General features: G+C 37.1%; 1 protein-coding gene across 1 annotated transcript; it reads right to left on the minus strand.

The window, feature by feature from the left end:
- Positions 1-5,460: 5,460 nt before the first annotated feature.
- On the minus strand, positions 5,461-6,076 carry LOC103953230. Its single transcript, XM_009364964.1, has 2 exons — positions 5,798-6,076; positions 5,461-5,697 (listed from the first exon to the last, which is right to left on the minus strand). The coding sequence occupies exons 1-2, from the start codon at positions 6,074-6,076 to the stop codon at positions 5,461-5,463; spliced, it is 516 nt and encodes a 171-aa protein (XP_009363239.1).
- Between the last annotated feature and the right edge of the window lie 8,066 nt (positions 6,077-14,142).

The following is a 14,142-nucleotide window of genomic DNA, read 5'->3' on the forward strand; positions in this document are numbered from 1 at the left end:
GTTTAGTAGTGATTTGAGACGCGTAGAGAGCTCATAACCTGCACCCCGGTGTTAGTGCTCCTGCCCAGAGTAGGGCACAGTCCTTCACGTGATGTTCACCTCCCGCACCACACGCTCAGCTTGGATCCAAGTTAGGTGCACAGTCCTGTCATACAGACCACTTTAGGTGGTTCCGACTCGTAGGTGACCCGCGATTATTCGCCAGCCTTCACGTGATCGTAGCACTTGAGCGTTTATATGTATTACACCCAGGCCTGTTGTACAGACCATCTTAGGTGGTTCCGACTCGTGTGTGGGTCCAGATAGTGAGATTGAGATTTGAGCTCTAGATTCAGCCGTACAGGTCACGCTAGGTGACTCCGGCTGACAGTTTATATGATTTGGATGTGATATTACCTGAGCACTTGCATTCCATTTGAGGTCTTGGTATAGCATATCTTTGAGTATGACTTATATATATGTATATATATGTATATATATATACACATTTATGTGCTCTATTTTCTGGGAAGTATACACGTTTTACGGTGAGGGGTTAGAACTTATTTATTAAATGGTTTTCAAGAAACTTTGTTTTTGCCCACTCACGTTTTTGTTTTGCGCCCCTCCAGGTTCTAGTTGATTAGCACGTTTGGTGGTTTCCCTGAGGGCTTTCCCGACATATCTGACAGACGATCACCAGCGTAGGACCACCTTCGGGTGTACTGTTGTTGCATCTTTTTCTTTTGGACTACTTTAGGCTTATTTCTCTGAATTCGTGTCTGACTTACACTAGCACTTGTGCTATTACCTTATGTATGCTAGTTTTTATTTATTCGTACTATTTACATTATTATTTTATTAGCTTCCGCACTGTGCACATGGTTACGTCACTTCCATGTGACGGCCAGCATGCCCTGATTTCGAACGGGGTGTGTCATTGCTCCTTCTTTATCTCCCACTAAGGTCTCAAACATCATTTGTGGAGGAAAATGGGTTATTCCTTCCTTTTTCTTTTTTTGATACTTTTCCAAAGTTGGCTAAAGATATTTTAAAGATGCCTCTTCCAATTGATGAGGAAAATGATATGTTAGTTTGGGAAGCTTCTGCATTTGGGTTATTTTCGTTTTCTGATGGCTATGAAATTGTTGGTCATCGATTTCATGTTAAAATTTGGGCTTTCATTATCTTGCGTTCTTTCATCCCACCGCGTTACCCCATTTTAGTTTATTGGAGGATACTTTTCAATAAGCTACCCAAATGAGGATTAACTGTAGAGACGGGGCATTCCTCTGGTTCCAATATGCCACCTATGTTACAATAATTTTGAATTTATTGAGCACTTATTTTTTTGTTGTGAATTTGCATATTGTGCTTGGTTTTGGCTTGCTACTCAATTTGGAACCATTCTTCCGCTTACAGGCTTATTCTCAGATTTATGGCTTTATTTTGTGTCAAAATGATGTTCTCCACAACTTCGTAATGTCTGGCTATCATTAGGATTTTTCTTATTAATGGCTATTTGGAAGATACCTAATAAGGTGAAGTTTGAAAGGCTGTCTTCTTCCTTTCCACACATTTGTCGCTCTACTTTGGCCTGGATTAGGTAGATTGAAGTTTTCACTCCTACTCATGTACGTGGTATTTTGGATAAACAACTTTTAGTATCTCTTGGAATCTTGGTTGAGTCTTGTAAAGCTCATTCTATAGTTCCTGTTCTTTGGCATCCCCTTCCACTTCCTTAGGTCAAAGGGAGTACGGTTGGCCTTGTTAAAGGTAACCCAGGTTCTGTGGCTTGTGATGGGGTTTTCGAGATTCTGCAGGTTATTTTGTTGGTGGTTTCTCCCTGAGTTTAAGGCATCATACTTCTTTATACACGGAGCTTCATACTGTCATCCTTGCTGTGAAGTTGGCCTCGTGCGAGGCTAGCAAATTTTGTGGCTTGAAAGTGACTCTTATAGTGTGAAATCTTGCTATGCTCCTGGATCTTTTTTTCCTCCTCGGCCACTCTCCTATTCTTGATGTGTGATTTTCTTTTTTACCTAATCCTTTTGGGTTTTCCTTTTTGTTTGCAACTTATCTTTCATGTAACTTTTTAGGCTTTATTTTGGAGGGGATTGACCCTATGTCCCCTCTACTACTTGTATTTTCTTTTCCAAGAAGGATAAAGTTTATATCCCCTTCTTTTCTTGTATTTTTTTTTTCAAGAAGAGTAAGGTTTATGTTCCCCTTATTTTCTTGTACTCTGGTTTTCTTATTTTATGAGGGATAAGGTTTATGTCCCCTCTGATTAGGCGTAACTATTTTTTTTTTTCCATATCAATAAAACTCCCTCACACTGCAGAGATTTTTTTCAAAAAAAAAAAGAAAAAAAATAAGAGACGATAGTCAGTCGGAAATCTCATAGTCGACTTAATGCTCTTTATGCATGTCGTGTTCCTCTTCTGACTAACCTAAGATCTATTAGAGCCACTTTAGGAGTGGATTACCAGGGAGCCCTACTTGCCAATTTTCAAGTCAGACCAATTTTATTGGATCATGTTCTTGAGGCTCAGATGAATGACTTAGAATCCCACGAGTTAAACCAAGTGGTGTTAAATGGAAATAGGGGAGATCTAAAGATTCAAAGGCCTGATGGTATGCTTATGCAAGGCGACTGAATGTATGTACCAAATGTGGAAGAACTGAAGAAAGAAATACTCAATGAGGCGCATATTTCAGCTTATGCGATGCATCCCGGGAGTACTGAAATGTATCATACTATCTGACCTTTCTACTATTGGCGAGGAATGAAAAGAGAAATTGCAGAGTACGTGAGTTGTTATCGGTTTGTCAGCAAGTCAAAGCGGAAAGAAAGAAACCATTCAGGTTGCTACAACCGCTTCCCATACCTCAGTGGAAATGGGAAGATATCACATTGAATTTCGTGTACAAGCTGCCTTGTACACATAATGGCTATGACAATATCTAGGTGATTGTAGATCGGCTTACCAAGTCAGCGCATTTCCTACCTGTTTGTGAGAACTACCCGTTAAGTCGGTTGGCCAAACTTTTTGTTTCTGAAATTGTCAAGTATCATGGTGTTCCAGTTAGTATTATTTCTGATCGAGACCCCAGATTTACTTCAAAATTTTGGGTAGCTTTTCAAGAAGCTACAGGTTCGAAATTACTCTATAGCAGCACCTATCATCCTCAGACCGATAGGCAATCAGAGAAAACTATTCAGACGTTGGAAGACATGTTTAGATCTTCAGTCCTGCAGTTCGGAGACGCATGGCACAAGCGATTACCTTTGATAGAATTCGCCTACGACAATAACTTTCACTCCAGCATTAGCATTTCACCATTTGAGGCGTTGTATGGGAAAGCTTGTCGTACACCATTATGTTGGTCTGAGGTTGACGAAAGAATTTTGGTGGGCCCTAAAATTATGGATGAGACAACATAGAATATCCAAGTGATAAAGGGTAATTTGAAAGTAATACAGGATCGACTAAAGAGTATAGCAGACAAACAGACATTTGACAGACAGAGTATATAAGGTTGGAGATTGGGTATTCTTAAAGTTGTCACCCTGGAAAGGCATTGTACATTTCGGGAAGAAAGGAAAGCTAAGTCCTCGTTACATCGGACCATATCAGATTATTAAGCGAGTTGGTGAAGTTGCTTACCGACTTGATCTACCTCCAGAATTGTCAAGAGTGCATAATGTGCTCCACATGTCCATGCTACGAAGATACCTCTCTGATCCGTCACATGTGATTCCTCCTCAACCGTTAGAAATTGATCCAGATTTGACTTATGTTGAGGTTCTAGTGACGATTCTTGATTGGAATGACAAAGTTCTCAGGAACAAAATCGTTCGTATGGTGAAAGTCTTATGGAGAAACCACTCTGTTGAGGAAGCTACTTGGGAGATAGAGGAGCATATGCGAGATCTTTATCCATGTCTGTTTTTTAACTACGATCTTTAGTGGTGTTGAAATTTCGAGGATGAAATTTTCTTAAGGAGGGTAGGTTGTGACGACCCATCCCTCATTTTCCATATAATTTTCTCTTCGAGTGTGTAAATTGACGTTTATGCCCTGTTTGGCAAAAGTGGAACCTGAAGTGGACATAATTATTCGGCTTTTAATTTATTTTTCTCGTTACCCTAACTAATTAATATTCATTGTTACAAATGCATGAGCGCGAGTTGCGAGTTAGACCCGAATCAGATTTGTATCGAAAAAGTTACGTTTAGTTAAAGTATGTAAACAACGAGTAGAATTGTACACGTGTGCGTTAATTATTTAGTACTAGAAACTATAGTTTTTGATTGGGTACGTTAGATTTTGTCTGATTTCAAATTGTACAAATCTTATCACTTTTTCCCATTTTAAAAGTGTGTCTCATGACTACACTTCACCACCAATCAATCACTATCCTCACTTCCCTCACCCAATCAGACAGCTTCCCTCTCTCTTCTTTTCAGCCAATCAAAAAACACTTACACTGTGTTTGGATGGAGAATTTCTAAATTATCACAGAATTTTAAGTGACGGGAATTACAATTGACAGTAATTAAATTCCCGTTAATTGAAATTTCATCGTTTGGATGTTGGATACATAGAAATTACAAAATGAAGGGAATTCCAAATTTCATTGTTTGGATATTCTTCAGAATTTGTATTAAATAGAGGAATACAAATTTGAATAAAAATGTTAAACTGGTTATAAATCATCAAGGTTAAAGTCATCAAACAAAAATCATTGAGCTATGAGAAAATACGTTTCTTTCCCTGAAAAAAACCTTGAATGCATTATCCAAGCTTCCACACTTGGAGTACATATCTATCAATGTAGAACCCACAAGAACATTCCAAAACCGGATTTCTCAACAATGTCTCGAACCCAATTAGCATACTTAGACGCACCTAATTGTGCAGAAGCCGAAATGAGACCAACCAACGTAATCTCATCAGAGTAAATTTTCCAACAATTAATAGCTGCAATAATGTGATGAGTTTGCAATAATGTGATAAAGTTGATTGAAGTAGAAAAATCCCAGTAAAGCACACTTGCAAATGTCAATGAACTTTCATGACATGCAAGGCTTTTATTCTAACTAAAATCTTACTGGAAAACACTAAAATGGGAAATATAATGAAAATAATCCTATGCGCCTCGTGAAGTAAACAATAATACCATATTCTTTTTCTTCTTGACTGGGAGTGTCTTCAACATGAGAAATTGCTTGTCATTTTCGATCAACCAAGCACATGCTTTGATTTGTTCTTCTTCACTGAGATCTGGTATTGCATTTACTTCATCATATACCTCTGTTGGATCAAGCTTCTTTGTGTCTGCACAAATATATTCTTGAGAGAATGAAGCCATCTTGGCAAGTGAATCTGCAATCATATCTTTAGGGGTGGTTGGTTTTTTCTTTGTATGGGGCACATCAACAAAATTTGTTGGCTTTCTCTTACTTTGAGTCTTCTAAACATTGGCTGAAGTAGGTGATATATCATTAATAATTTCAATATCTTCTAAACCTTGCGTATCACCATCCAAATCAATATGATTAGTTTCATTATGCGGAGGAGTCATAATCTCAACAGCTTCCACACCTGTTTCAGCACCCTCACCCGTGGCTTTATCTTTGCCACACAAATCCACTATATCATCCCAATTTGGAATGACCTTCCAACGAAAACTTTTAGCGCCACTATGTGACTACCAATCAAAACATAAAAATCAAAAAAGCAAACCGTAAGTATAAGAAGAGTTAAAATAATATCACACACACAAAAGAAAAATAATGAATTTGACATACCTTCACGTACTCTTGCCAGACATGATCTTCATCTGCACTTATCATCTTTTTGGTTGCATCCCAACTAAATCCACTTTGACTTACTATATCACTCACAATTGCATAGAACTTTTTCCAATACTTCACACGATTTTGAATGTTATCAGCAGTTACATGAATATCAAATTGAGCAGATAATATAGATGCAGCAGAATTATAAGCAGCTGTCTTCCAACCACCATCTCCTTTGTTACCCAATCTTCGTTCTTCACGAAGTATGTCAGCCAAAGCATGTTCCATATCTACATTCCATCTAAAATAATTATTTTCATCTCCTTCATTTTTAATTTCTTGGTTCTCTTTCTTTCTCCTTGGTTTTTGTTTGCATACTGGTTTTCTATCGGATCCTTCCATTGCTCCTAACATTAAACAAATATTAATTGAAATTTTAATTCATTCGTAAACCCATGCATATCAAGAATCAGAGTAGCATTATTCACTAATACAACACAATCAATATAAAATTTGAAAACCAGGGCATTCCATAAAATATAAAAACTAATGCATTTCATAGCATGCATATCAAGAATCAGAGTATTAGCATTCATTGAGACAATATAATCAAACCAAAATCTGAAAACCGGGGCATTCCATAAAATTTAAAAACTTAATGCATTTCGTAGCAATAATGTCATTGACAAAATTATTAACTGAGACGTTAAAGATAACATGCTAAGAAAAACAACTAATTTTCGATTAAGAAGTATTGGCAACTCTCTGAGCTTGGTAATCATGGAACATATGCAATGCCAATGTATCACGAAACGCTGTCCATTCGGCAGTAGCTTGAACAGATGTAATCCCATCAGAGTTATTTTCATTTTCCTCTCTTGTTGAACAATTTAACAACTCTGAGTCCACAGATGCCAAAAATTGTAAATCTTGAGCTTCTAGAACTGGATCAGCTGCTTGCTCAGTTCTAATAAAATTATGCAAGATACAACATGCATTTATAATCCTAACTTGTGTTTTAATATCAAAAAAGGATGGTGTGCGTAATATGCTCCATCGCTTTTTTAACAATCCAAATGCCCTCTCAATAACATTCCTTGCCCTTGAATGACGCAAATTATATAATTCTTTGTAGTTTTCAGGTCGACGGTTTCCAACCCACTCTTTCAAGTGATATCTAGTTCCACGGTAAGGTGCTAAAAACCCCGGTCCATTAGTATAACCAGCGTCCACAAGAAAATACTTATCTACAATAAAAATTTAGAGAACAAATTTAGATACATTTTAATGTTTTGTTTTTCTAACATAGAACTAATTGGTATCACACATTACCATTTGGAACATGAAACCGGTTACTCTTATGTAAAGCATCACGCAAAACACGAGCATCAGATGCAGAGCCTTCCCATCCAGGTAACACATAAAAAAATCTTAAATCTGGACCACAAACTCCTAACATGTTAGTGGATATATCACCCTTTCTATCTTGATATCTTGGTCTTTCCTCAGCCGTTATTGTTACCGGAATGAGAGTTCCATTAAGTGCTCCAAGACAATTCTAAATAAAAATGTCATACAATGAAAAACAGATTAAAGTCTAAAAAGCCAGTGAAGATATCAAACAAACATATAATTTTTTTCAGAATTACCTCAAACCACCGCCACTTCTCTCTTTCAGAATTACCAATAATGCATGGTTGATATTTCACATATTCTTGACTTATTTTCATCATTGCATGATAGGAGCATATTTAGGCGACTTACTTAGCTTGTTTTCGTGCATCTATGTTGTTAATTCATAGTTGTTTTAGTAGTTTAAGCCATTTTCGTGTGTTTTTAGGTTCATATGGCTAAGGAAGCAAAAAGATGCATTTTGGAGCATTTTGGAGCAAAATTGGGCTTGGAATGGATAACATATGTTTGGAGCCAAAGTGTTGGACGAATTTGAAAGCCTTGTATGCACTTTGGACATAAAACAAAGGGCCTAGCCCAATCAAACAATCCTTTGAGCCATGCAAAACCTCTAGCCCAATCAACAAGCCTTAGCCACATGCATCACAACCCCAAAACCATCAAGAAACACCCATTCACACACACATGCACTCACATGCATTCACATGCATTTCCACCTTCCCACTTCATCATTTCACCACATTCTCCTTCTTTAACTCACATGCACTCACTCTTCATCATTGCATTCATTCTCCAAACACTCCCTTGTTGCCGTGGCCTACCCTTCCTTTTCCAAGCTTTTCATCATTCATCACACTATCCTTTGCCATGCAATGAATCATCCATACCATACAACAATTCCATGCCGTGGCCTTCACTTCCATTTTCAGCAACACCTTTCCAACCTAGCTAGCCCTACATGCATTATTTATTCACTCTTCATCATTGCATTCATCACCAAAGAACTCCCCACTTCATCCATTCACATGCATTCACATGCACCACTAATCCCTTCACTTTCATGCCATCATTTATTCCCCCCCCTTTGCCGTGCAATGCACATCAACACATTCCAGCTTTTCTCCTTCTCTTTGCAGCCACAAGTCACATGCATTCACTTCATCATTACACCACCACTCATTCTTTAATCCAATGCATATTCAATCATTCACTCAAGCACCTTTGTGCCATGTTTCCCCCTTGGTTCCCACCCATCACATGCATCATCATCAAACAAACACTCAATGCCGTGCACTTCCCTTTCAATTCCAACACCTTCACATGCAATTCCAGCTTGCATATGCTTTCCTAGCTGTTTGTTCATCATTAATTAGCCACTTGCATGCTTAAACAAACAGCCATTTACACCTTCATTCTCCTATAAAAGCCCTTGCATTCTCATCATTCAATTCATTCCTCATTTCATACACAACACACCACAAACACACCATTTCCCAAACCTTTGCCGTGCATATCCTTCCATTTCTGTGCAGTTTTTCTCCTTCATTGCAGCCACTATCCAACCACTTCCCATCCCTCCAAAACACTTCACAACATCACACACCTATCCTTAGACCTTGTGCTACAACAACGAGGAAGAGAAGAGTGCCTAAACGTTCATACAATTCAAGTTTGAGTTGTTGGAATGTTTAGGTGTTTCTTTGATTTCAAGGTCTAATTTCAATTCTCTTTGTTTTGTAAGTATGAGGAACTAAACCCCCCTTAGCTAGGGGGTGATTCGAAATATATGTTTATGCTTGCAATATGATTTGATTACTTTTAATTACGTTTCATAAGTTGTGAATTCAATTTGTTTAACTATTTGATTGATATGCTATTTATGTATGTTTATTAAGAATGAATGCTTAATTTTCATGCATGAATATGACGCTAGAATATAAGTGAGTTTCACGTAATAGTTATGAACTTATATTCACAAGTAGTGGAGGTTGCTTATAAACAATCGCGTTAAACAAATTCTTGGCATAAGTTTCATGCAATCATAGTAACGAATGCCTCGTCAACACTTATAGTTTTCATGTTGCTTAATGATTCTTGCTTGTATCTCTATTATGCAATTCATGTAGGGAACTTGTGAGGAATGCTTTGGATTGTCGTATGCAATCATCCAATTCATTAACTTAAGGAAAACTTGACGGTTAATTTAAGCGGACCTAATTAACCCGGGGTGTTGAGAATTCATGGTTTATTAAAAAGCAATTAGAAATCGTTTCGTATGCAAGTATAACATGTGTGGCGATGAACCCCTTAGCTAGCTTCCCATCCATTCATTTCCGTCAAATCCATATTTACAATTTGTTTTATTTCCAAGTTTCCATTTTAGTTTAAATTCGTCCAAATCCAATCTCCCCCCAATTTCGTTGAAGTCTTAGTCTTAATCTTTCTTATTTTTAGTTTTGCATTCTTTGAGCATTAAATAGTGTTTTATATTGTGTTTTTACGTTTTTAAGTCAAATTCAAGTATCCATTTTAGTTTAAAGTCGTCCAAATCCAATCCCCCTTTACTTTATTGTTCAATTTAGTTAGAAATCAATTTAGTTTGTGTTTTTAAAGCATTTTGAGTCTTTTGGTTTGTCTTAGTGTTTTAACGTTTAGTTTCACATTCTTTGAGTCTAGTTTAGTGTTTTATCTTGTTTTTACGTTTGTGAGTCAGTTTCCAAGAGATTAACAATCCCTCCTAATCCCCGGTCCAGAACGATCCCTACTTATACTTATACTACAATTGACAAAAAGAGGGTTTAATTTGTGTGCGTATAAATCTCGCATCATTGCATGCAACACATTGTGAAATTGCCGACTAATTGTTTCCTTGGAACGATAATAGGGAAAACCGACGACTCTAAACTTCAAGTTGTGGGCAAGTATATGCAAAAAAATTGCAACAGATTCTTCAATGGACACATGTCTAGTGCGAACTAATCCACCAATCCCTTGTAAAATTTCACATAACCGTTTAAATGCACTCTTGCTAACTCGTAATTGTTCAATGCAAGTTGAATCTTTTCCATTAAACAATCGGCCGAGGAAAGATTGTCTTTCTTGATCCCAATCATTTGAAGGTTCTTTGAGAAGAACACTCTTACTATACCAATGCATGACAATGACAATAACATATATAATCGTACCGACAATAATTTTCCTCTTTTTCCTATTTTCCTCTTCATTTATAGCACGCTTTCGCTTTAACCTCGTTACCATGTCTACAACATCAGTATTTTCCATACCTGTTTGAATATATGAACAAGGATATATTGTGACATGCAACAACAGTTATGGGATATGCAACTTTCTGTTTTAACCAAAAGAGTAGCCATACAAGTCACATTCAAATCAAGGAACTTTCTAAATTAACACCAAAGGCGATTAAAATCATCATTTTCAATCTTTTAATTACTGCTTCAGTGGCTTAACAGAATCATCATTTTCATATTGCTACTTCTGCTTGTCACATTCAAATCAAGGAACTTTCTAAATTAACACCAAAGGTCATCACCCATCAAAATCATCATTTTCAATCTTCTAATTACTGATTCGGCTTAACAGAATCATCATTTTCATATTGCTACTTCTGCTTGTCACATTCAAAACAAGGAACTTTTTAAATTAACACCAAAGGCCATCAAAATCATCATTTTCAATCTTTTAATTCCTGCTTCGGTGGCAAACAGAATCATCATTTTCATATTGCTACTTCTGCTTGTCACATTCAAATCAAGGAACTTTCTAAATTAACACCAAAGGCCATCAAAATCATCATTTTCAATCTTTTAATTCCTGCTTCGGTGGCTTAACAGAATCATCATTTTCATATTGCTACTTCTGCTTGTCATACATCATAATTAAAGATATTCAGACTAGGAGCAGCATCATCCATGAATTGCATTAGAGACATGATCAATATATTAATTATGAAGACCTCTGGAACTGTGGATTTTCATGTTTTGTGTATGAAAGCACAACTGTTTGCCAATAAGTACTGGACAAGTATCAAACAGAAGTAACAATTTCTTATCAACAACAGTGGAAGTTACATTCAAGAACCGTGACCACAAAGAAAGTGTCGAGGTAATAAGTCTATCCTTACTTATTGATTTTCAGGGCAAGTAAAAAAAAAAAAAACTTAAAGAGTACAGAGAAGTCTTAATTCTGAGCTACAAATTTTCCAATTCATACAAATATCATCAGTTTTTGGGAAAAGCAAGTTAATCATATATAACCGAAACCCAACCTCCTTCAAATTCATACAAAAATCATCAGTTTTGGGGAAAAGCAGGTCTGCAAAACCTAGACCACAGCTTGAAAATAGAAGCTGATAAATTCCTACAAACCCTAAACGCAGAATATATGTAGCAGAAACTAAAGATGCTGTCAATCGGATAAAAAAAATTCATAAGCACACCAAGCATATGACTATCACCAAAATTCACAATTGCTATAAAGAGTATACCCAAAAAGCTTAAAATAATTCAAGAAAGAAGAGAGAAGAGGGAAGAGGCTGACCTAGAATGAAGGAAGAAGATGAAGCATGAGCAAGAATCCCTTCGAAGATTGGTGAGTTATAACAGAGTGAAGCCCTTTTTACTGTGAACTTTGGAGCTAATCAACCCAGTTTGGCGCCCTAATCATGAAATTTGGCGCCTGCAAGATTTCCCCCCGATGGATTTGGGATTCTCTCTGTTTTTGGAATTGTGAAATTCCACCTATTTAGATGGAAATTAAACTCGGTAATCTTCATCCCCAAGTTCCCCCTTTTTTCCCGTAGAAATTGTCGTTTCTCTCGCAGCAAGGTTCCCAAACGTGGGAAAACTACTTTTCCATCCTAATTCCCTAGTTTAAGTGAAATTCTGTTTTAGTTTACTGTATCCAAACGGAGCATTATCTCTTTCTCTCTTCTTTTTCTTCTCCCTTGCACTGTAGCTCTCTCCTCTCTACAACAACCAAGACTCATCATTAAACCTCATAGATCGAACCTAAAATCACTACCATCATGCTCCTTTCATGTTCACAAACCCGTACGTACCAACCAATCCTAAAATAATCGAGTTTTGAGGGTTTAACTTATAGCAACTCGGAGCTCCGACTCGGGGGTGAATTTCTCTGACGTTTTTCCGTTCGAGTTGCACAGTTTTGGAAGGTTTGGAGATGTCTAGGCAACTCCTCGTGGCCACTAGCCTAGGTTTAAAGTGGAGCCAATGTGAGAACACATAGGTTGGAGACGACGAAATTAGGACCGAGAGTTTCGAGTCAATTTCAGTCAATTTCTGTCCATCTTTTGGACATTAAAGAGGTATAATTTGGTCTACTCTTCATAAACTTCATTTCCATATAAAGTACATAAAAAATGGTTGAGAAATGAAGAAGATATGAAGTTTTACAAATTTTCTTGAAATATGGCGAATTTTTCCAGAAATCGGCGAACCAGACGGCAGAGGATATTCGGAGAAGAAGGAGAATATTCCGTTAAAGTTAACAAAATATTCGGATATCATCAAGTAACGCCGTTAATATTTAACAGAATATTCCTCTGTCATCTATCAGTATGTCAGACGCGTGGGCGTGCATGTGGCCGTGAATTGGTGGCGCATGAGGGCACATCCAGCCTTCGAGCAACGCGTGCTTGATGTGTACAGGTCCGTGATGTCGAATAGAATGTTTTTGTATATTTAAACCCTCCGTTTGAGCAAACTATGGGGGATTTTCCTAGCCTTTTAGTGTATGTCCTAATTAATTAATTAGTAAAGTTATTTCACATATAGGTGAGACTTACCCTGAGGAGGTACAAAGACAAACAAGGTTAAGAGGCTATGATCCATCGACGTATCAGTGAGTGGACATTTGTTTTTATATATAATATATAAAGTTTTATAGTTTCCACAATTGTTTGATTTATTTTACACCTATCATGCCATGTTTTATTTTATTTTAAAAACGCCATTATATTGTCGAGATTTATATATTGTCATGGCATGTTCATATATATTATACTCGCTTATCATGCATGCTTACACCGGTGTAGTACTCGTCCGGGCCAGGGCCAGGCTTCACGTGTATGTTCACATCACCGCACGTTCACCTTGGATCCATTGTAGGTGCTATTCCTGTCATACAAGTTGCATTAGGCAACTCCGACTCATATGTGATGCGCCTAGCGCCAGTCTTCATGTGGTTGTAGTACTAGAGCGTATATTATGATTACAAGCAGTCCTATTATGGTAAAACTTATCTATATGAACTTGTGTGTTAGCATAGATTGATGAGCACCTGATTTTACTTATGATACTGTTGAGATATTTGTGATTTGGCGTATTCCTGGATTTATTGTTAATTTACATTTGATTTTATACTTACACGTAGTATGATTTTCTGGAAACTATACAGGTTTTATGACGAGGGGTTAGTATGTTTAGAAAATAAATGTGTTTTATAAATCTTTGTTTTTGCCCACTCACCCTTCTGTTTTTCGCCCCTCCAGGTCCTAGTTAGCTGATTACTCTGTGGCATTCGAGGAATATCCGACGGTTCTGACATATCCATAAATAACTGTAGGGGGCTTTTCCCGGTTGTGTATTAAGCACTTTAACTAGTTTCGACTGCACACTTTTATGTCATCTATGCTCTAAACACTTGTGTTTTATGGGTTTTTCCCACTACTACGCACTCGCTACTTTAGATTAAATAAATGTTAGTTTTGGTTTAAATTTTTCCATATTTTCATACTTCACTTTCCTTTTTGGTTTTTTCATCTTCGAGTGTTGGCCAGTATATCTCAACTCCAGTCGGAATGTGTCACGAGCCCTACATAATGTTGCATCAATAACTACAACTACAATAGTCTATTTTTATTGGGAAATTGGATAAAATACTCTCTTTTGTTATCATTG

Source organism: the organism of the source record quoted next, unplaced genomic scaffold (assembly GCF_019419815.1).
Source record: "Pyrus x bretschneideri cultivar Hongxiangsu unplaced genomic scaffold, Pyrus_bretschneideri_v1 Contig9, whole genome shotgun sequence".
Lineage (NCBI taxonomy): Eukaryota > Viridiplantae > Streptophyta > Magnoliopsida > Rosales > Rosaceae > Pyrus > Pyrus x bretschneideri.

What these genes read in the sequence shown, in the direction of transcription:
- LOC103953230 (XM_009364964.1), bottom strand. Translation starts at nt 6,076, where the DNA reads ATGGAACATGCTTTGGCTGACATACTTCGTGAAGAACGAAGATTGGGT. An exon ending in TCTGGCAAGAGTACGTGAAG is followed by an intron (nt 5,698 to 5,797) that starts GTATGTCAAATT and finishes TTTGATTGGTAG; the next exon opens with TCACATAGTGGCGCTAAAAG.